At 40.7% G+C, this 24,173-nt stretch overlaps 1 protein-coding gene across 3 annotated transcripts in view; it reads right to left on the reverse strand.

The window, feature by feature from the left end:
• Window positions 1-24,173, reverse strand: part of DMTF1 (cyclin D binding myb like transcription factor 1) — a 28,999-nt gene that overhangs the window by 3,752 nt on the left and 1,074 nt on the right. For 2 of the 3 annotated variants that reach the window (XM_063308232.1, XM_063308231.1), the window contains exons 2-15: window positions 19,047-19,163; window positions 17,859-17,981; window positions 16,621-16,715; window positions 15,425-15,539; window positions 14,673-14,749; window positions 13,506-13,663; window positions 12,708-12,740; window positions 10,614-10,723; window positions 8,156-8,384; window positions 7,128-7,279; window positions 5,930-6,145; window positions 4,360-4,445; window positions 2,529-2,687; window positions 361-726 (exon numbers count right to left, since the gene is read on the reverse strand). In XM_063308232.1, the coding sequence (XP_063164302.1) occupies window positions 361-726; window positions 2,529-2,687; window positions 4,360-4,445; window positions 5,930-6,145; window positions 7,128-7,279; window positions 8,156-8,384; window positions 10,614-10,723; window positions 12,708-12,740; window positions 13,506-13,663; window positions 14,673-14,749; window positions 15,425-15,539; window positions 16,621-16,715; window positions 17,859-17,981; window positions 19,047-19,155 (2,028 nt within the window). In that variant the 5' untranslated portion in view covers window positions 19,156-19,163. Of the gene's footprint in view, window positions 1-360; window positions 727-2,528; window positions 2,688-4,359; window positions 4,446-5,929; window positions 6,146-7,127; window positions 7,280-8,155; window positions 8,385-10,613; window positions 10,724-12,707; window positions 12,741-13,505; window positions 13,664-14,672; window positions 14,750-15,424; window positions 15,540-16,620; window positions 16,716-17,858; window positions 17,982-19,022; window positions 19,164-24,173 lie in introns of those variants that run through there. The other variant, XM_063308233.1, reaches the window with a different exon arrangement.

The following is a 24,173-nucleotide window of genomic DNA, read 5'->3' on the forward strand; positions in this document are numbered from 1 at the left end:
AAAAACCCACAATGCCAAATAAAGTCCAGAGACACTTCTTGCTATAAACGAATCCCTAAAAGCAGAAGTGTATCCACAACGGTAGATCTTAGTGGCAAAGCCTCTTACGAAAATATAACAATATGATGGTTATTAATAACTTCTTGGTAGGAAAGCAGAGAATCAAGAAATTGCCGTGAGCCATCATTACCTTTTTAGTCCATGCCAGGGCTCAACTAGTAAGCTGAATTAGACAAGAAGCAATCTGATTTCCTCACTGTCTAATGCTTAAGCAGATTTCACATTTCTGCCGAATTTGGTAAACCATGGCTTAGGGCCACATGAACATCAGGTCACATGGCTACGTGTGGTTTTCCTTACCCTAGAAACGTACGTGCCAGCCAAATCTGACGGACAATCTTCTTCACGCTTGAGATCCGTACTCAGAATGTCTTCTGCTCTCCCCATTTGGCTATTTCTGCTGCCAAATTTGGAGGAGTCAACCGCACTGAAAGCAGATGGTTCCTCCCCTGCCAGTTTGGAGGGGGGGATGTCATCTGGGAAAGCGTCTGTTTCCAGGGATGTTGGCGTGTCCGCTAGATCGACAGGCTGCATGTCCGAATCTACACTTAGTTCTGCCTGGCTGACGGAGGGCGAAATGTCTTCTGCTGCGACTGTGCGAATGATGACGCTTGGGGCGTGACACTGGACCGTGACGTTCTCAGCCGTGTTCAGCAGGTGCTCTGGCTGTGGGAAATTGCCACAACATGACTATTTGCATTTACAAAGATCGCAGAGGCTGAGCTTACCCTCTTTTGCAAGCCGAGTACTGGTTGCTCAGTGCCAGGCAGTTTTAAAAAAGACAAACCATGAACATTTACAGAACAAAATGGAAACTGGGTATCAGTCACCCCATATATCATACTCACTCAAAATGAAGACAATCCCCCACCCCCAAGGAAGAACAGAGAAACATAAATGCACACAAAACCAGTTGGACTGCCAACTTCAGCAGAAGCTAGTCTTGGAGAATGCCCTCCACTCCAATAAATCTCAGTGTCACACACACGTGTCTACTTACCTGCCAGAAATTACTGTACATGCACAGACACATACAAAGGCAAAGCCAGGACACACACACACACACACATAAATATGCACTGACTGAATTAACTACTGACAAAAATTAATTGCTTATACAATAAAACTCCTCGTTTACAGTGGCATCTACAGAGCCGGATCATGACAGGCAAGAAGATGGGAGGGGCATTGCAATCCAAGCCCTGCCCCTTTTGTGTGTGTGATGCCTGGGGGGCAGAGCTGGATGGGGAGGCCACCCCTGCCATCTGCCTGCTTTTATCTCCTCCTGTGGATGCCGCTTCTGGCTTCTAAATTCACTGATTCCCCCATCTGCAAACACCAACCATTCCGATCTCAAACCACCTTTACTACACGTGGAGTCCTTACAAGCACCTTCAGATCAATCTTCCATACCTTGGGGAGGAAATGTTTGCAATCATTTGCGCTTCTTGCTCTTTCCTTTGTTTTCAAAAGCTTCTAGTCTTCTCAATGGATGTAAAGTGACTTACTCTATTCACAGACAATTATCTGGGGGAAAAGGTTTGTCCTCCTCCTGGTAAATATGGTTTTGTGAATTTATTATTATTATTATTATTAATAATAATAATAACACCACTATTCCAGATACATATAGTACACCTCAGTACTACAGTTAATAGTGTTTCTTTCATTGAAACTCTACACCTGAAAGAATTTCTAAGCTCAGATTTGAACAACCTCAATCCATTCCTTGGATCTGAACAATGAACACCTCTGCATTTCTCTAGTTAAATAGCTAAATACAGGAATACAGTTCAGGTCCAAGTTTCTGGACACGCAAGTTTGGATTCATGGATTTAATATCTGAAACCCAGTGCTGAAATATTTTAAAAAGATTAAGGGACAATAATGGTATATAACACCCACTTATCAAGAAATTCATAGTTTAGAATTTAAAATATCACAACATTTCACTGTGTTACTTTATTTTATATTTACAGATTTGTCACATCCTTTGAGAATATTATAGAGATGCTTCCCCCAGGCAGAGTAAGAAAAATATTGACTAGCAAAGGGCCATAACTTCTTTTAAGAGTTGGCATGTACCCTAATGGCAAATGCGAGGCTCTGCTAAGGCCGTACTACAACTGTATAGAGCAAATGTATGGAGCTTACAAAATCCCACACCCAACGATTTCAAGTTTGGTTCAAAAGACTCATTTCTCTTATTTGATCTGCTGACAACAGACTTCTCAGGAATGCAGCAGTTGACTTGAACAAGCCATGGTTCCTTGTCACAAACAAACACTTCTCACTAGAACACCTACATTCTAATAATGTCAAAGCAAAACTGATACACACCGGAAGTGCTTTGATACACTGCTAGTGGCCAGTCATAGCAAACCCAACTCACTAGCACAGCTCTGAAGCCACCCACCCTCCCTGCACCCTCTTTCTGTATCCCTTCGGTCTGCTTCCACGATACATACGGACAAGGCGTGAACTATGATCTGGTCTGGTGAGGCTGGGGCCGCAGCAGCCGTCAGAGTCACAGTGGGGCTGGTGGTTAGTGTCAAAGGCAGACCCTGGGTAGAGCTAGTCTGGAGTAAGTAAGTGCCTGGGGTTCCAGTTGGCTGTAGATGAAAAGACTAGGAATAGAGGGGAGGAGGGCAAGAGAAGAAGTTACATGTTTAATGGCCATCTCAATCCTGATCATTCCAAGCGAGACATCAACAAGAAATTAGACTCAAAAAGAAGTTAGAAAAAACATAACTGAAACAAGGTATTAAAAACTAGCTATTTATACTGTCTACTTTTTTCCTCACAAACAACTCCAGATTGGTTAATATGAAAGCATTTCTTTAGTACATTTTCTCCACTGTTTAAACAAGAGTATCAGTTTTCTGTATGGGCCTCCATTTTCTCCTCAGAAGAACAGGAGGGGCTGACTGGGGCTAGTCTAGCGAGGAGTTCAAAGTTTCAGCCTGGATCTGCCAGTTCAGTGTTCTTGCTATTCTGTGCTGCTCATCTATTATAAAGAAAGGGAATTAATTGCTTGATAGCTGTTCTAAGTTCCAGGCATGGCTTTTAATAATAAGATTATCTCCTTTGGAATTCAGTGGGACTTAGGAGTGTAGCCTCAAATATGCAAAACGCATGGACAGTGAAGCTGTTACAATGACTTTAAAAATTTTCAAAATTATTCCTACTATATGACCTTCTGGTAACTGCTTCTCTATATTCAGAGGATAGTGGTGGTCAGAAGTCCCTTAGTTCAGCTTTAGCTGATGCACCAGTTTCATTTTTTGAGGGAGACGGATGAGGCAAAAAGCTTCATATACCATGTGCTCTTGTGGGGGTGTCCTTGAAGGATGTTTGGAACCTCTGTCTGTCTGCTGTGATAGAATAGACAATACTGATCTTAGGGCAATTCTATTTGGTTGCCAGTCATTTTTCTGATTCAGTTCAATGTCTTGGTGCTTTCCTAAGGAAGCTCAGCATAGTTGGGACAATGTTATCTCAAGAACACTGGCTTTCACATAAGCCCATCATTAGCATTCCCAAAGCTGGTACCCTTTGGAGATGCTGAACTAAAATGCTTAGTGTTCTCAGTCTGGGGCCATACTAGTTCTAGTTGAGAATTCTGGGAGCTGATTTGGGACTCTGTTTCTGTATATGATAACAGCAGCAAGACTCTTGCATGTGCAAAGATGGAAAGAAACACAATTCCCACAAAGGAAGAATGGATGGTGACATTATTGGAGTTGGTGGAGATGGCAAAATTGATAGCATCAATAAGAGAAAATAGTGTGACTGGATTTGTTTCTACATGGAAACCGCTTCTGGACCATTTGCTTGTAACTGAAAAAAATGAAGCCTTGATTTTGAGTTTTGATAATTAAATTGTTATTTTTGATAGAAATAATATTTATTAAGGTTTAGTTAAGAGTAAGAGATCAAGAGATCAATATTTGTATTCATATCTGTGTTGGAGAAGGTCGGGAAGCCACTTTCTATATTTTTCTTCCTAGTTATTTCTGCACTTTTTAAGTTCTTTTTTCTTTTAGCTCTTTCCTCAAGTTTTTCTACATTTTGTATTTTATCTGTATTTGAAACTCTAATAAAGTCTTTATAAAAAAAAAGAGAATTCTGGGAGTTGTATTCCCGATACATCTGGAAAGAGCATCAGAATGGGAGATGCTGATGTAGATACATGTTCTACTTTGTACTAGAACTTTAAATATCTTGATTAAGATCTTTAACTGAAAAAGGTAAAACAAGTTCAGTGCATTATAATCAAGTCAACTCCATAATACTTACTGGCAAAATCTCAAAGGTCTGTAACGTTCCACTATTTAGTGTTATAGTTTCAGAGTCAACAGAAGCAGCAGGGGAATCGGCAGAAGCTACGTGAGAAAAAAACACAACAAAACAAAACAGGACCAAAGGTTCAAATCAGGAAACAAGCCCTGAGCATATTAACTGACAACAAAATGTAAAATAGAACATGCACCAAAGGATGATCTCCCAAGCTGTCAAACAAGGAACAAGGAAAGGAACTTTGCATGTTAAGAAGCTACTGTTGCAAAAGGCTTGGGATAGCTTAAACAGGGTTTCTGGGAAGACCCCCACCATGATTTACTCATTGGGCCAGATTTTGTTAACTTTGTTAGAGGATGAATTAAATCTCAGTCCTCTTAGAGAAGGAACAGAAGTCTGCCTCGGCTAATGGAAACACACGTTATTTGAATGCTGGCTATGGCACCCTTCCAACTCTCTCTGGGTGTATCTGCACAATGCTGTCCTCAGCTCAACAAATCTTCAGTGCCTGCAGTGGTCAGATTCACTAACTACAAAACAAAAAGCCAAGCCTCCGTAAAGTCAGGCTCCACTCTAAATAACTTTATGTCCATGTTCATGCAGTCTTTGTGGCAAGAGTATGGAATGCAATGATGCTAAGAATATTAGCAATGGTGACCCATGGAGTAGCATTTTAAAGAAGAAACAAACATTTGCCATGACCACGTTTGCAATTGTTTTGCATCTTGTTCTCCTCTTAGCTTTGGCAATGCAGAAAGATTCATAATATCACAATGATTTGTTTAGTTATTATCTCCACTTTGAAGGACTATCAGGATTTTTACACAATCCTGGTCATCTGTTCAGTACCTCCATCATGAATCCACTCTAACATCTACACAGCAGCTGCATTCAAAAAGCAAAGGCACAACCACAGCTGTGACTTGACCACGTCCAGGAAAGATTTGGCAGGTAGAGCCAGTGGGTCAGTGAATCTGAAAAGCCGCGATATAAAATATGCAAGACGCTTGCACAGACCAAAAGCAATCGGAGGCACAATGCTGGGTAGTTCATTGCAATATCTCTAAGAAAGAATGGATCAACCGTATCAGCTGAACAGAAAATGGAGAAAGGATAACAGAAGTGGGGAACGTGTGTGACCAAGATTATGCATGTGGGGTGGATAGGAAAATTTTATTTATTTGGAGATTTATATACTGCCTTTTCTCCAGGAGCTCAGGTGGTCTACCCGTCTCCTCCATTTTTTCCAACGGCACACCTGTAAGGTAGGTTGGGCTGAGAAATAACACTTGTCCCAAGTGAACTTCCATGGCTGAAGACCAACACCTTCACCACTATACCACTCTGGCTCTCATTAATTTCCAAATCTGAACATGCAACACCTGTTCAACTTTTCACATCAACATGGCTGTAATGGTGGTTACCACCATTCAAAACCCCCCCAGCAATACTTGCACTCTATGCATGTTGCTCACAGCACATCCTAAACAGAAGATCCTAATTTAAAAAATGTGCATACAGAAAAACCTGATTGGAGAAAGACATCAAGGCATGAGTTTCCGCTACTTACAGACATGGGTGATCTGGACCGGGATCTGGAGGGCTGCCATGGGGCCAGGAGAGCTGCCCGAATTTTCTTCCAAACGAGCCACTCGAATCTGGACATGCTGAACGCCAGAACCAGAATGAGAGTTTGGCAACCCAGGTAAAGATTTAGTCTCTGAAAGTTGGTGCCCCAGAGCATTTTTCTGGCTTTCATGAAGTTGTTTCAGACCTTTTATAAGAACTGGAACACACAAAAAGTTATTCATGTTGCTGGAAACATTAAACAAAAGTACACATTTATATAATAAAAATAACGGGTACCAAGAACAATTGTGCCTGAATTACTTATTAATGATAGCAAGTTAGAATGAACAAGATCCTAGACTAGTCCTGTATTTAACCACTCACTTGGTCATCTGCTGGTGATCAGCTATCTTCTCCAAGTATCCTCCAGTTACCAGAGGAAAGAGCAGTCCTTCTCTCCAGGGCTGCGGTAAATGTTTCAAATTGCAACTCTTTCAAATGTTAGAAGTTTTGCTTTCAAAGGAGTTGTTTTGAGTTTGAAATGGGCTTAATCATTAATCGTTATGGAAAGGCTGTGCTCAGACCTCTTCCATGATGGAAACAGCCTGTCTAGTGTGTGAAACCACTCCTTTGAGCTAGAAGCAGGGCAATATAGTGGTTCGGATGCAAACCTCCTTTGCCAGTTAACTCAACTTTTGACTGAAGTTAAAGCCTCGTCCTCAGAGACATACTGTCCTGTTGCTTCGATCCTTGATGTGAAGTGAGCCCAACTTGCAGACTGGCACGCAGGAAGAATGGCCCTTAGTGCACGTTCAAGCTCAAAATCAAGCAAAGAAACAGAAAGTCACAGCTTCCTGGAGTAAGAGGAGGCACCTTAATTGTGAATATAAAAAAACTGGGATGATTCCCCCATCCCTGAATTGTTACGAATTCAACCGTTCTACATTTTAGTCAGAGAAACTTCCAAAGACGTCCCTGTAAGGAAAACATCAGGACTTTTCACAGGTATGCATTAATATTCAAGGTCTCAGACTAAATCAACCGTGCTAGAGATATGTATTTCTGAGCCTGAAGTTCTAACCTTTTAGTTTCCCCTCTCCTACTTTAGCCTCAGTCAACCAACTGGAAGACTATTAGGTTTGAACTGTGAGGGGGAATTCATAAACTGGGGCGAGCCAAGAATAAACTTAACTCCTTACCAGGGAATGAGACCTCTTTGTGGTTTGCGATCTGCCTCTTGATAGCCCACCATTTGCTACGAAGCCACTGGGGTGAGCGCACGCTACTCCAACCTTCGGCCAGCAAATCCCAGTTGATGTCGTTTTCGTCAGACACTTCTAGCTCTGCTATTCTGACAGGATAACGTGGAGAAAGGAATGTGTCAGAGGAGGCTGTGACTTCCAACACGGAAATGCCTCTTGAGCTTCCTGCCCCCCTCCCCAATCCGTAAAATTTTATTGGACAGTCAGGGCCCGAACAGTAGCCTCCAGAGCGACTCCTGGTGGATTTACAACTCTTAAAACAGTATCGGCAGGGAAGCCACAAGGCCGAAACAGCCTACCGAACGAGCCACCCGCTGTGAGGACCCATCTCAGGGAACGGGACATTGCTTGCACGATCAGATTCCCATGACGTTCCTCCTCCGTGTGGATAAGTGAACTGCTTATCTCGATCCCTTTTACAATATCAACATTCAGGGTTCTTTTAAAGATTAAACAAAGCATCAACATTAAAATCTCCCTCAAGCCAACCTTGACTCCTGGTGACAATCTGCTTTCTTGGCATGAAGACAGGGAGGGTTTTATTTATTTATTTGTTTGCTTGTTTATTACTGGAATTTCTGTTACCGCCCATCTCCCCACAAAGAGGGGGGACCCTTTGCCAACAGGTTTGCCATGGCCTGTTTCTGGTATTTGTTTTATGCTTCCCAGTAGAGTCTACCTTTTGTTTCTGATTTTTCTGGTGATCTCCCATCTAAGCCTAAACTTTGCTTAGCCTTTTCTGAGATCAGCCAAAGTTGGTAAGGCGTTGCCACCTACTGTGAACCCTGAATATTTAAGAAAGAAATGTCTGGAAACTTGGAGCAGAGAAGACGTCGTTGGGAGAGGATTCCACAACATCTTGGTACTCTAAAAGGAAACCCGAGGGTGCTGGACCCCCAGCACCCATCACTTCGGTCCCTCCTGCTGCCCCAATCCCCGTCTTTTCCAAGTCAGGCAGTGCAAACCTAAGAATCAGGTTGATTTCATCCTCCTTTGTCCATTCGGTGCCTCCACTCTGCTTCCAGTTTAAGTAGTTGAGCCACTTGGAGCGGCACTGCTTTTCTGACCGGGTCCCCACTCGTTCTGCCACAGCAGCCCAAGAAACGCCCTGCGTGACAATGTCCCCGGGCTCCGTGCTGGTCAGTTCATGGACAACTTCTGCTAGTCTCTTTTCTTCTTCTTCCGTCCATTTCCCTGAATTAAAGGCAATCCAAGTGATAATGCGTAGTGTGGAAGGGAAAAACACTCCCCACCCCAGAGCTAAGCCCAGCATCTACAGTTTATTCTTTCTCCTTATTTTGTGTTATTTTTATAAGGAGGAAGCAGAGAGGCTTCTCTGCCTTCTCATTTTTCGAAACACCTTTCTGTCCTGTTGATCAGGAGCTGCTGCTCAGCAGAAGGCAGTGACTGGGACCAAAGAGAATTGAAAAACACCAATACCTGTGGTAGAAATGGGATAAGCAAAGTAGAGCCCTCCAGATCTGTATCCTAGTTACAGGAGTTACAAGGGCAATTGGAACTGGAATTTCCATCGCTAAGTGATGTGGTTGTAAAGTATGACATTACGGGACTGTACCACTGCAATCCTGGCAGTCCCTGTTGCATCATTAAGCAAGGGCCACAGGTCGTTAAGCAAGCACCTCGTGTGACCATGACTTGCAACTTCCTGCCAGCTTCCAACAAGCAAAGTCAATGGGGAAGCCAGCAGGAAGGCACAAGTCATGGTCATGACAAGACTTTCCTTCTTAGGCAGCTCGCAAGCAGGCCAGAGGCAAGAGCTACAGGTGGGTGGGCGGGTGCAAATGCGGGCAGGCTCACAGGTGGGTGCTACAGGTGGGCGCAAGTGCAGGCAAGTGCTAGCGAATGCAGGTGGGCGCAAGTGTGGGCAGGCAGGTGCTACGGAGTACAAGATCCACCCAGGGGCTCCTCAAGAGAAGAAGCAGCAGGAATGGGAGTGACTTACAGGAGCAACTTGCAACCTTCCCTGCTGGCTTCCCCAATGATTTTGCTTGTGGGAAGCTGGCAGGGGAGGTCACAACTGCAGATCACACGACCACAGGATGCTGAAACCATCCTAAGTGTGAGCTGGCTGCCAAGCGCCCAAATCACGATCACGTGATAGCGGGGATGCTGTGACAGCTGCAACTTCGAGGACTCCTCATTCAGCACCATTGTAACTTTGAAGAGTCGCTGAATGAATGAACATAACCTGAGGACTACTACTACTTTGAACTACAACTCCCACAATCCCTTGCCATTAGCTGATCAGGCCAGGGCTGATGGAACTTATAGTTGCCAAAGCTGTCTATGGAGAATCTGTAATTTGACCAACTTCTAAAAGGAACATTTCTTGTACCAGGCAACTTTTTTTAACACTGCAAGAGGTAACAATAATCTGATGAAATATTGTATAAGAAGCAACAGATCCCAGTGGAAACATATCCTTATCAGTAGTTCTTGCTAATCACCACGTTAGGAAACACTGAATCTTTGTGATCAGTCAACTGCAGCCACAACACAAGGGGGTTTCATTGATTTATGGTCAGATCAGATCAGGAGGAGATACTGGAGAGAGAGGAAGATGGATATAGTGAGTAAGGAAGGACAGAGCTATATGGACAGCTATATGGATAGAGCATCCCACATGATAAGGCATTCTGAGGCACACTGTTCAGTGTAGAAGAGAGGCTGCGACATATTCCCATAAGGCAGCAAATAGAATGAATTCGGATGTACCATGGACAGCTCCTTGCAAATCACCAATGAGCTTGGGAACAGAAACTGAGGAAAGGCAAACAATATACTTGCCAATACACAAACAATTCAGAAGATATGGAAGGTCTGAATCTTTCCCAGAACCAGTTGACAGAACCCTATATCCTAATATCCTATGCAAAGCTTAATAACCTAAAGCTCGTATTTATTACGAGTGTGCAAAGCAGTCAAAAGAGGATGTTACTCTGAATGAAGCTCCTCTCTTCAAATTGTTAAAAGTAGCCATGTATTTTCTATAATTCATGGTTTCTTCGAAAGGGTTCCCTGGCTTTCTATACATGAACGTCCATGCTGAAGTTGCTTTGTCTACAGATCCTTCAGAAGGGTTCCTATGCAGCTACATGCATGCACAGACAACGGAGAAAAGATTTCGAAGAAACTGCACTAGGCTTGCAAAGGAAACGGCTGCTGTAATACCTTGAAGAGAGGTGCTTTTTCCTGTTAACACACGTTGCAAAACGTCTCTTTCAAAAGCTTTAACTGTTATTTGTTTGGTAAATACATCCATAAAAACATTTTGAAAGGTGTGGCGCTAAATATATTTTCTTTAAGCCAATCTATTTATGCACCGGTGCAGCTGGTTCCACTGGCAAAGCCATTCCACAGGCACAACTAGGTTTTCCTGGGCAGTTGTTTTAACAGCTGTACCTGTGTTGCAAGTGTCCTTCATCAGCCTGCATCGGTCTTTCACAGACGAAGCGCTCCGACCAAGAGCTGCTCCGATTGTCGCCCAGTCGTTACCGTGCTTTATTCTTAATCTAAAGGAAAAAGCTATTAGTTCTGTTCATCGGGACTGCGAAGATCAGTTATTGCACAGTAGGCTAATATATGCTGATTGGAATAGGAGCAGAAAGCCAAGATAATCATTCCAAAATGTTCCTTTCTATAAATACAGTACAGTATACTGTACAGTAGAAGGGCCTACTTAGGCTTGAGGTTTCTTTAGAAAGAATGGGACATGGATCCCACACAAAGAGCTGCACTAGTTCCTAACAAGCAGGCCATCTTGCACACAGAGAAAACTGTTAAAATATAACATAAAATCTATAATTGGCCCTTTCACTTTTGCTTCTCAAATTACTACTTCATGATTTTTTGTAAGATTTAAATTCATCTCCTGACAATACTCACAACTACGTATCAAAATATCAAAGCCGTTTCCGTCAGAATAATTCTATTCCTCTGCATACAGTCCTCTTAGGGTCAGTCCTGCCTCTCAACTGAATGGGACAAGCCATGCATAAAATTAATTGCCCTTCTGGTCCAGAAAGAGCATTGGAAGTTGGCTTATGATCCTGGAGGCAAGGCCTGTTTTGTGCCAGCTAGCTGGAACTCAGAGAGGAAATCCACTTTCTTTCCAATCAATCATGGTACATTCAAAGAAGAAGCATTTGCTTTTCTGGCAATAAAAAATAAGATAAGGAAGGTCCATTCTGAGAGATATTCCATACTAAGAGGGTAGATCAGTATTCACTCTCAAGCTATGTCTACTAACCCAGCAATCATAGTTAGTTAAGCCTGAGTTGGGCCTGACACCAGGTGCAACAATTCAACTGAATTCATTCTTGAGGAAGGGCCTGTACTTGAGGATGTGGTAGTCTACCCCATCCTCAAGAAACCACTGCTGGACCCTACAGTGATGGATAACTTCCAGCTTGTGTCCAACCCTTCCTTTTGTGGGAAGGTTGCTGAGAAAGTGGTCAGCCTGCAGCTGCCAAGGGCTCTGAAGGAAGCTGATCATCTCGACCTCTTTTGGTTGAGATTCAGGACTGGGCACAATCCTGAAACAACTGCACCAGAGGAGTAATGTAGAATCAAATAGAAGTTTTTTTCAACTTGTGTTCTGCAGAATCTTAAGATTCTGTAAGAACCTGATGGGGTTTTCCAAGAAACTAAGGGCAACAAACAAACAAACAAATTTGAATGCAGCCAATTTTTTATCAGTAGAGCTTTGCCTCTTGATCAAAGGCTCTGGGATTATTATTTTTCTTAGTTAAGAAGTTCTGCACCCTGAAAAAGCTTGAAAGCCTCTGACATACTTTACAGCAGGTTACTGTTGGCCCCTCTGGGGGAAGGGGGTGTCTCCACAGCCAGATTCAACACAGGAGTAGCTTCTCCATCCCTTTTCTATAGCTCCTGCCAGTATTCCTCCCACACTGCTGCATGGATGATGCAATCATATTGAGGTAACTTTGGAGGGAGATGCAATGGGATGCCAAAAAAAATGCTGAGTTTTTAGACTGAGCCACAGGAATCAGCTGTTCCCAGGGCATCCTTGTAGCCTCCCTCTTTTCACTTTTGAGCAGTTGTCTATATTGCTGTTTAGATATATAAGGATGATGGGGGATCTCTGTATTCCTGGCATACATTAATGAGAGCTTTTTTGGTGTTTATACAGCCAGTATCAAATCAGGTCTCTGAACAGTAGACAGCATCTTGGTCTTTCTATAGGTTCCTGTCAACTAAGAGTGGCTGTGACATAGAGCGTGAACGCATACAGCACAGACTTAACACAGCCTTTCGAATCAAGTTATTTGCCCCAAACAAAGCTGAAAGGTCTCCCCTAAAGCCCTATGCAGATGCAGAGGCTTCCAGAGAGCATTTAATTCACACAATCCATTTTGATGTTTCTTTTCTCTCTTGATATCAGTTCATGAATCTCCACCTGTCAATCTAAGATTAAACCAAGCTTCTAGAATGGAATATGAACTATTGGCAAAATCTGATTAAAATAAAACTTACTCTTTGAGCTTTTCAATTTCTTCAGGAGTATACCTGTTAAACATTTAAACAGCATATTTAATGAAGATATAAACATACACACATTATACAAATGCATCTTGTTCCATTGTCTTGAGGAAACACTTGGAGCAAAGGGGAAGCCATGAGTTCTCCCATTCTTCACCATCTTGCATACAATTTGCTAGTTTCTCACTGTGGGAAATCATGATTTTAATTAGGATCACTAGGAAAGGAAGCCGTGTAATCTGCTCCTTGTCACTATAGCAGGAAACCAGCAATCAGTTATTCACTGCCTCATGGTCATTCAAGCCATAATTTTCATCCAGGGCCTATATATTACACACTCCTATTTTAAAAGAACACAATCTTACTTAAAGCAGATTAAATACTATTCATCTATGTGGAGACACCACCTATGAACATGGCCTCCACCTCTTCTGGATTGATGCTCAGGATATTTATTACAGGAATAGGCAGAAGTTAAATTTGGATCTACTGTACTCACAGATCTTCAAGTGAATTTCAGTACATGAGAAAAGATTCTCAAATGTTTTGCCCTATCAATAATGTGATGAGGACCTATGGAGGGTGAAGGTCTCAGTTGGAGATTCTCTTTACTTTTTTTTTTACAGCTACAGCAAGTTTTTTATAATTTTCTGGTCAATTAGTTCATATAACATCATCGCTTTCCAACATTTTAGGTCTCTATTCTTCAAGCTAGAACCTGTTGCCCTGCGCATCAAGCTATTCACAACTCAAAATCCTACCATTCAGGTCAAACATTAGGAAGTTTCATACTTGCCAACGTGGTTTCGGTCATCGTACATGCGAAGTACTCGTCTATAAACAGCAAAGAGAGGCCGGTTCAAACCCCATGCAATGGTCCTGTAGAAATCTTTCCTTTCATCTTTTGACATCTCAAAGATGATTTCAGTGGCATCTTTTATTCCACGTGCCTGGTCACATTGAGAGTGGGATGACAATTTAAGTTTCCCATCACTGGACAGTAAATGAAAACTGATTTTTCAGGACAGGCTCCTCCAAATGAGTTGGGCAATTAAAGCTATAATTAATCTTAGCCAGATATTGTTCATGATGGTAAATGGGAATGGAAGACCATCACCTCTGGAGGGGGTGGAGAAATAAGGCAGTATCTGATTTTGCATGTTTAAGAAGGCTGCTAAATAACAAAGACGTTTTATTATTGCTCGATTATATAATGATTGTAATGACTATACATTTAATATGAGATTAAGAAGGCAACAGTGTTTTTTATTTTTTTAAAATAACTAGCAACCTGAAAAAGGTGTGAAATTCATTTCAGCTGAAATCAAATATGGGAGAAATGAACTTTTCATATTTCTAATGGATTTTAAAAGTCAAAACAAGGAGGTTCAAATCAGTAATTTTTTTAAATTACAAAATGAAATTCATTATAAACAAATCTAACTAAAAAGTTCTTTATACCTCTCTCTATATGGAAGACACGCTGCTTAATGAAATTGGATGGAATGGGATTCTTAAGTACTTTTAAGAAAAGGTTGAATCAGCATCAATCAGGGTGAAGCTGGGATTCAGGATGTCCCAATTTAAGATCCATTGGATTCATTGCCAACTACTAAGTCCTTGAATTAATACTATAAAAAGGATGGACAATCCCATTTTAAACAAAAGCACCATTCACCATTTAGTTAAATAGGTAAATAAACAGTCTGGATGCTGCTTAACCAGATCCACTGCTGTATAAGCTCCTGCAAACTCAGGTGAAGAGGGAGTTATCTCCACATACTGAGATAGAGGCACTTGACAATATTCAGAAGTCAGTTTTCAGGAAATTGGGGGCTATAGCAGAAAACATGGAAAAACCCTACAGTGCAAATGGAATCCTTGATGAAAGTTCTGAAACCCAGCAGACAGAAGAGACCAACTTCTGAAACTAGGAGGCATATTGACAGCAACACAAACCTTTAAATAACGCTCAATGTTACTCATCAAAATCTCAATTTCTTCCTTCGACCACATTCCCTGTTTCCACTTATGACCTTAAAAATGGAGAAGAATCTGTCACACAAAGACACCCTACTAGTAGTTAGACTTATGGGGAACAATTAGCACAGAGAAGCAAAGGAGGTTTATTTAGATCCACTGCTAATCAAGCAAATAAATTTTAGTAATTGATTGGCGCCACTACAGCATCATTTTTAATGTGATCTGACAGAGAATAGTAATTATTGGGTGGATTAAAATATAATAAATAAGATATAATTAAATCACAGTATAACCTTTCCAATTATTTTCCAAGTGAGCGTCATGCAAAGTGGCTTTAAACCTGTGCACCCAATGCAACAAGCATTTATCAGTAAACTTTTCATACACACAACAAATTAAATAGTATATGGACACAAATGTTGACGTTTAGCATTGATGATTAATCCCTAAAATTGTACATGAAGGGTTTCTATTATTTCTAGGCAAGAAAAAAATGTAAAAGCTGGAGTGACATAGAAACCAATAAAATACACGCTATAAAAATTCATTGGCTCTCATTGTAAAAAAAGCTAGCATGTTTTCCTCAAATCATTTTAATAAAATCTATTAATTTATATCAAAATAATGTCATACTTCTCTATCATGTACATCATGCACCAAATATCCACAGGTATTCACCCTGTGGAAGATACAAGGATGCCTTCCACAATGAGAAAATGTAAACTTGCCTTTGTTTGTTAAACAATCCTTATCCTCTTTGGTTGTAAACCAGGCCTGACTGACTGCAGACACTTCTTCATTGGCCAGAGAAGAGATTTCATCCAGTTGCTCATTCTGAAGAATCTGCGAGAGGCAAATGGGAGAGGAGGCCTTTCAACTGATATTGAGGCTCATGAATAAAGGATGCAGATGACCTATGATACGCATACAGTCTGAATTAGCTAATACAGACATTCTTACTGTGATTACACTGAGTCCAAATTGCTCAGTATAATCAATAGGAATATTATACAGATAATCCTATTGATCATACTGAATCCAAATGGCCCGATAGGGGAAAGTAAAGGATGTCTCCACTTTTTTCTGTTTTGGAATGTAGGGCAAAACCTGAAAACGTTTGATGGATATAATTAAAGTTATTCTCATCTTCCTATCTGCAGATGCTCTAAAATGACTGGAAATGATTAACATTTACTTATAGTCCTTTAGTATTTGATGAATTGTCCCTGCTGCAGAAATAAATCAGCAGGGGGTGCAGGAGGATGCTGTGTCTGCTATGTAATAGATTGGGGGGGGGGCGCAGAGGGACAATTTATCTGGCCCTCGTAGGTGTAAAATATTCCATCTAAAGTATAATTTAGTATCTGAAATGATCAGTTGTCCTTCCTCCAAGGTCCATATAATATCCTGCCTTGGGAACTGTTAAGTAAATTTAGCAATATGTTTGTTTGGAGTTCCAAGGAACAAGTTTTTCTGAGGAGGGGAGAGACATTATCTATATCCTAGTTCCTGATTAAATAGGACAAAACATGTTAAGAGCAACATACTGGCTGAGGAATTCTGGGAGCTGAAGTCCACATATCTTAAAATTGCCTAGGTTGAGAAACACTGGTGTAGCAGAATCTACAGGGGGTGGGAGGGGACAGCAAGGGGAGTCAGACCGATGAAAGCAGCACTGTGATGTCACAACACAAATCCCATCCTTTTTCTACAAAAAACATCACACGGGCCCCCAAGAGGGGCAGAGCTTGTGTCATGACCCCACAATGCTACTTCTGTTAGTCTGACTAAGTGAAATCTTGCAGATGCTGCTGGTATTTAGGGTAAACTCATTACTCTGACAGCAACCCTATTTTTTAGATTTCCAAATCCCATACAACCATGCCCCAAGAATGCATTAAAGACCTCTAGAACTGTATTATACCTGAATTTGAGTAACCGTTCCTTCGTTAACCTCACTGTCGGCTACCTCTGTGGTAGCGGTCATAGTCACCTCAAAGCTCTGATCACTTTCTGAAACTTAAGCACATGTAAAGGGTTAAGTTTGTACAGGACTTTTACCTCTGTTGTAAGTGTTCTTCTCACATATGCACGATAGCTACCATCTTCGATGAATATGCTTTAGCGAGTTATGACTCCTTGCTATTTCTGTTTTCCTGCCTGTTTTCTTTAGGTATGTTTACAGACAGGGATAAGGAATGGTGGACTCACTTCACCAGCCAAACAAAAATTCACTTGCCATGCATTTCCTCAAAACCTCCTGATCCATACGTCAGAGAAGGAACTGCACCATGTTGCCACAAATCAACATATACTGTACATACCCAAATTCTCTTTTTCAGATTTGGAAAGGCCGTACGCCATGAAACAGAAAATGAACACATTTCGTTGCACAACTCAGGTAGCCCTCACTTAATTACCACAATTGGGACCAGCAACTCAGTCGTTAAGTGAAGCAGTTGCTAAGTGAAATCTCAACAGTGCTTATGATCTTACAGGTAGTACCTGCGACGCCCATAAAAAAAAAACACAAAGCTTTAACTCCATTGTTATGGCTGCCAGCTTGACTTTTTTGACCATAGCCTGAAGACAGTCCCGAACCTTCACCAAACCATCCACATTATGGCCTAGCATAACATATGACTCCACTGACAGAAAGGTTGAGCTATTAAAATCAGGCATCAATACTTATTAAAATAGAAATGTGTAACATCCAAACAATTAACACAGAGAGAGGGGGGAAAATCAGGATAACAGGCTGAAACAGCAGCACCAACCCCTCTTGAGCTGAACTCAACTCCTGATGAGATCACTATCACCAAGATGCAGCATTCATGACATTGTTATCAAAGGGGTTGGCAGCTGTCTTTTGAGATTTTTTCCCCCTGACTTTTTAGTCTAGCCAACAACAGTTAGCTCAGGTTCAACTGAGCAAGGAGAGAGTTCTGCAATCTGGTCACTGGACTATGGAACATAACTATGGAAGGGATCACCAGAACATCAGCATCATCAAGACCATTCTCGTGAGAGCTCCCAAAACGTCCCAACCAGCAACTGCTTGGTCCATACTCAGGCATTAGCCCTGTGGCAAACAGGGATATGGTCTTACAACAGCAACCTCCCCTAAGTTGCATCTGCACATACTTAGGAAGAACAACTCACTTGGAACTGCAACAACAGAAATGCATGGAGTGCTGCCGTCAATACTCTGGTCATCTTCTGATGATAAGCAAAGCCTTTTATGTGGAGGTTCAGTGCTGTCTTCGGAGTCTATTTCATCTGCCTCTAAATACGCACATAGAGAAGGAAAATGATAGCCATGAAACTCATAAGGAAAACCTGTTTGGCACTATTCCTTGCTGAACTGCTTACTGTACATCAATATGCATTCATTCAAGGACATTCTGTAACACTCAGCTGGAAGTCCTATGGAAAAATGTAGTTACTGAGAAATGCCAGTTTTGATAAAATTCTCGGGTTCAGACAGCTCCTGAAAACTATTCACATTGCTGTTGGTCCAGGGTGGGCAATCCATGGCCTGCTTGAAGTCTCCCAGACCCCTTTTTTCAATCCCCAGAGACCAGCAGCTAATATTTGATGGTGTGACTTTTCACTTAAAAGAAAAAACAATAATAAGGCATAAAATAGGGGGGAAAAAAGAAGGGGGAAAAAGAGGAAAAAACATGCCAAAAAGTCTGACCTGTTCTCTGGTGCCATAATACCATGCCCTTTAAAGATATGAATGGCTTAATTTCTTCATTTTTTTAAGTGCAACCTCCAGTCCTAATATATTTGCCCACCCTACTATGTATCATTAAAATAAGCTTTCTTTAATCCTATTTTCATACACATTAAACTCAATTGTGTGAAAATGATCTGGTCTAGTCCTCCCACATCCCATATCCAGTCTCAAGCAGCTTGAGTTAAAAGGGTAAAGTGGTGCAAAACACCTCTTCTGGAGACTCAACAAATGGATTTTAGAGAGAAATGTCCAAGGGGGATGGGGTTTTGCACCATCTTCATGCTTCAGAAGTGGGATCACAGTCTCTTTTGAGGAGTGGGGTTCAGGAAGTGAAACTGATGTCTTAAGGAAACGCAACTCTTAACTCATCCATTGAAGACCCTTGTTTTGTTTTTTATGGGACAGTCTTGAAATTCCTCTAGGAAACTGTAAAATTCCCAGTGAAAATGTGATACATAAAAAACTTTACTACAAAATTGTACTACAAAAATATGCCACATACACCCCCGCCCCACAGTGCAACCAAACCCATTATCTTGGTCTGTGGAATAACTATAATTTGAAATAATATGGAGAAAGCATACAGTCAAATAACAGGTGTTCTATACCATCCTGAGGGCAGTGAAGAATAAGGTTGCCTTGAGTATCTTGTGTCAGAGTCACAGAATTCACGGTTTCTACTGTCACTGTGTCAGACTCTTCTTCAACTGTGGTCATAATCAAATCTAGAAGAGAACAATCCCAGATTAGCAATTTGGTAATTATTTATTTTGAACCTGCAACCTACTTATTATCTCAGAATCCAAATGGCCCTAGTACTTTGTGCACAGACCAGTCAGCAAAATAGCAGTATGACAGACCTAGACCACAGACATTTGCTCCTCACCATGCTAGTGGACAATTAATTCCTCGCAGCTTCTCCCCACTGCACAGCATCAGGCACAAGTCTTTCATACCTTTAAGAAGAAGCAGTCAGTTATCCTAGGATCAAATAAGGGCTGCTGCTCCCATGGGGTGATGATTACCAAGCAGAAACTCACATACTGCTTTGTCTGAGTGCCAAGCTGCCAGGAATTCCCTAGCATTTTTGGATTTGGCTTGGTCTAGGATGCTCATGGTTTCCCAGTTGAAAGTATGGTTGAGTCTGTCCATGAGTTCTCATCTGTCCATGTGGATCCCTCTGTCCGTGTGGACAGACTCAACCATACTTTCAACTGGGGAACAGTGAGCATCCTAGACCAAGCCAAATCCAAAAATGATAGGGAATTCCTGGAAGCCTGGCACTCAGACAAGCCAGCCACCAACAGGCACACAGAGGTAAACAACATTTACATGCCGCTCAAAAGAGACAGTAGAAAAGCTAAAAGACCAGAACACCTCCTCGCCAGCAAAGATTAACACCAGGATTAACACCAGACGAACAATCAAACAGTATGCAACACCCTAGTCAGGGAACTATCAACTCAGTCAACCAAGCAGCAAACAACAGCCCAATCAAAGAACTCCCAAGGAGAGATCAACACCCCCACCAACACAAGCAGGGCAAGCCACAGTATACAAACAGAGAGCAAGGCCCACTCCCTCTTTGCACTGAAGATGCTGCCTAGTCTGGCAATGAAACGTCTGCAAAAAAACAACAAGGCTCAGAGAGCACCAAGGACACCACACTTCAACCCTGAGCTACAAATTTTCGCTTCGATTGGAGCAGGTTCATGTATATGTTTTTCAGTATAAAGTTTGCCATGTTTCCAGCTACCTTTAGCATTTGCTATATTGTTATGAAATATAACAAAAGGAAGCATTTTAAACTGCCCTGAAATTATTGCTTAAAACTTTGCTTTCTACATCAGGTGATATTTAGAGTGTTTCACTTTGGTAGATCATATACTCCTTAGCTAGGCCTGAACTACATATCTCAGCAGACATCCAATAACCATTCATCTACTTGCCCGGAAGTGGGAAAAAGAGATGTTTTATTAAGTCTGTACCTGCACAATGTACACAGAGGATTAGGCTATAAAGTACCAATTAATGTTTACCTTTTTTTCTTTAGAAACTTTGCCTTTCTTCCTTGAAACCCACATTATGTAGAACCACTTAGTTTAAATTTAGAACATTCACTGCTTTGTATTTCTTCAAACTGTGAGTTAGCAAACTCCAACATTCACTCACTTGAATTGTGGGAAAATACTTCCAATGTGCATACTCAGAGCTTGCAGTTTTTATTTCAAATGCTGCAATCTCTCTACACCCACAATTTACTATTAAGTAACTATCCAGCCAAGGGTTCTACAGTATATTCACATTTCCAAATTCTAGTTAGTGGAATTCAAGGAACGGTGATTCTGCTATGAGTGAGGCTTCCAAGCTCATGTTTCTGAAATATCTAGGTTCTAGAATGAATCAAGGGTGCAATCCAAAATTCTCTGTAACAAAATCAGAAGCTACCAGAGAAATGTCCTCTTATAAGCCAAGGTAGTCTTGCTGACATATTTATTTATTGACAAGACCTTTTCTAAAGCATCCAGAGTTTATTTAAAGATAAAAATGCAAGAGTTCCTAACCAATTCCATAAATTAAACTGTCATTATCAGGTTTTTGAATCACACTATAATTTTATTTATTTGATTCTATTTATTTGATTCAAGCGAGTTTGAATGCTGTTCAGATTTTATTCCAAAAGGCAGCTGTGTGCAAATCAATATCCAAATGGAGGTAGGACATGAATCATCACAAAATGCTAGCTGAAAAACACATTAGGAAAGAGATAGTTTCCATATTACTCTTTTAGTTGCACTGATGTACTGGTTTCCCAAAATTAACTAGATGATCACAGTATCTAATATACCAATTTATTATCTGACAAGATTTTTTTTTCCAATGATCAAGAAGCTTCTTAACAGTTCCATTCAGCAGAGGTATTTTCCAATGTTAAAGGAGTGGCCCCCTTCTCAATTTCCCCATTTTCTTTCTCCAGAGGTGGGCAATAATGAAATTTTCTTTGTCTAACTTCTGCATTGCCTGCAAGTCAGTAGGGCTTTCATTACAATTTTCATTTTAACAATATACTGTTATGCTAGAAGATAGAAAAATGAATAGTCTTCTCCATAAATCTGTCTTCAGATCCCACAAGAGTCCATGAGGTTAACAGCTGAAGACCTATTTGAAATTAAGCATGAAGCAATGTTTTGATGGGCAAAGCTGATATATTTTGAGAACTGAAATGTATTTTGAAACAGTACTATGTATTGTGCAGGTGTAAAATTAAAGAATATTTTTGAAAATACAGTTGAAGAAAGCAGACATTTTGAAATACAGCTTTTATTTGTCAAAACATTAAAGCAAGTAGCATGCTTTATGTAAACTTCTGAACTGAAAAAATGGACAGAGTTTATTTCAGAGTATTAGTGGTAAAATTTCCATACATGTATTTTTTGTATTACAATGTCATGGTTTGGTTCTTGTCTCTTGTTCTCTTATCAAGGCCTCAATATTGCTTATGAAATTTTAAAAAAATAATGTAACTAAAAACTTCTCAGCATCAATATTAAAACAATCAAATTCAGGAGAGGATTTGTTTTGTGTTAAAATACTAGTGACACAGGGTAGTGGTTACTTATACTAGAAAAGTAAACTATATTAAATGTTATACAGATCGTGGGTAAGAGACTCCAGATATTTTAAAGAAATAAATCATCAATGTGAAAATCCAGAGCGACAATTTTGGGGGCAGGATACGAGAACATTCATTTCCTGAAGAATATGTATGGTTACATTACCATTTTAGTGGGGACTAAGCAGAATTAGGAATCAAAATTGTATAATTTAGGAGAGTAGAGAATGAAACTGGCACTTTTTAGGTACTGGGGGTGTTTTTAACAAGTAGCATTAGGCACTACTTCATAGAAGGAACAGAATAGAAAGAGGAACATAAATGGTAGTGCTATAGTCTTATTCCAGAGTACTTAAGGAATGTGAAAGAAAAGATGGAAATGCCAGAACTAGAAATATGTTGGTGTTATGGAGGTGGGGAGATCAGAGGAGTATTACATACTACAGAAAAGGCAACTTTTCACGTGTAGGGAGACAGTATGAGGAGGAGGAACAGCAGACAGGAATACATCTTGACAAAACTGTGGTAGTCCCACACATACACCCCGTTCATGTAATACTTGAACAATATCTGAGTGATACCTGAGGGACTGCCTCTCCCCGATTACACCTGCCTGCCCCATCGGGCCTGGCAGAGAAGGCGTACTGCGGGTTCCGTCTGCCAGGGTATTATATCTGGCGGGTCTTGGGAGGTGGGCATTCTCTGCTGCGGCACCCGCCTTGCGGACTCTTCTCCCCCCAGAAGTGAGATTAGCGCAACCCCGCTCAACATTCCGCATGTCCCTGGGACCTGCCTCTGTGATCAGTCCCAGGGTCTGGGGAGATTTTGCAATGGCCCCCTTACTGTGGTTGATATCATCCCCGCTTGTTTTATGTGCTTTTCAGTTATTTTTAATTGTGATTCTTATATATTTATTGTTTTTAATTAAGTCTTGTATGCCATCCAGAGTCACTTTACGTGAGATAGGCAGCTATATAAATACAATTGATAGATAGATAGATAGATAGATAGATAGATAGATAGATAGATAGCCTCGTGACTGAATTAGCCCATTTTCTTGGTTCACACCAAACATCGAACCAGCAATTAACCAAGCTAAGCACCCCCTCCTCGCAGAGTTAACTCTAAGCTAGTTTCATACACTGTGTGAAGGGAACCACTAACCACGATGTTAGGTCACTTCCTAAATTAGGGCAGCATGTTGTGTGAAAATTATATTACATCTCATTCCTCTGCGTTCCCCCCACTCCCATTACTGTGGCCACTTCTACCCACCCCTCCCCAGCTTATTCTACCTCCATAATGCATCAAGAGAATGAGACAGGACATATTTCACAAATAAAGAAACAGCAGCATCAATAGACATAGTAATGGGATAGAGAGACAATGGGGGTAGGAAGAAAAAAAGAAACAAGTTACTACAGTTATGATGTAGAAAAAACAAATACATTTTGTATAAAAATATGTTGCCTCACATTAATGTGTGTGTGATACCTATGACATACAGATATACACACACATATGTATATTATATACACAGATATTATTTGATATATTATAAAAATATTATATATGGCTGGCAATATGTTACTTTATAAACACACCCACCCTTAGTTTAATTACACATACGCGCACACACACATCTTATACAGATACAACTTCTGAATGACCTACCTTACATACACATAGGACAAACAAAAAAAGAGACTTCATTATCTATAAATATAATAGCTTAGCATCGTATTTTTTATATATACAGATGTGCCAAAAGTCAGGCCCCATAGACAATTTATTATATAAAATATACAAAATGTTCTAAGAGGTTGCCATTTTCTTCTGAACACTTCCTTACTTGTTTGATGCATGGCCTTTGAATGCTCCTAAGTATAGGAACATTTTCTCTGGAAAAAATAAATAAGTAAAACACATTATGATTGGCCTATGGGGCCTGATTTTTGGTACACTCTGAATATACACAGGCATGTTATCATGACATATCTGTGTATTAGAGAGCAGATATTATGCATAATGTCTTGGTGATAAATGTATGTATCTCTGCATGCACACCACAAAGAGAATGGTTGGGTTGTGGTGGGATATAAATGGAATGAAGAGATTATAT

Source organism: Candoia aspera, chromosome 7 (genome assembly GCF_035149785.1).
Source record: "Candoia aspera isolate rCanAsp1 chromosome 7, rCanAsp1.hap2, whole genome shotgun sequence".
NCBI classification, from domain to species: Eukaryota; Metazoa; Chordata; class Lepidosauria; order Squamata; family Boidae; genus Candoia; species Candoia aspera.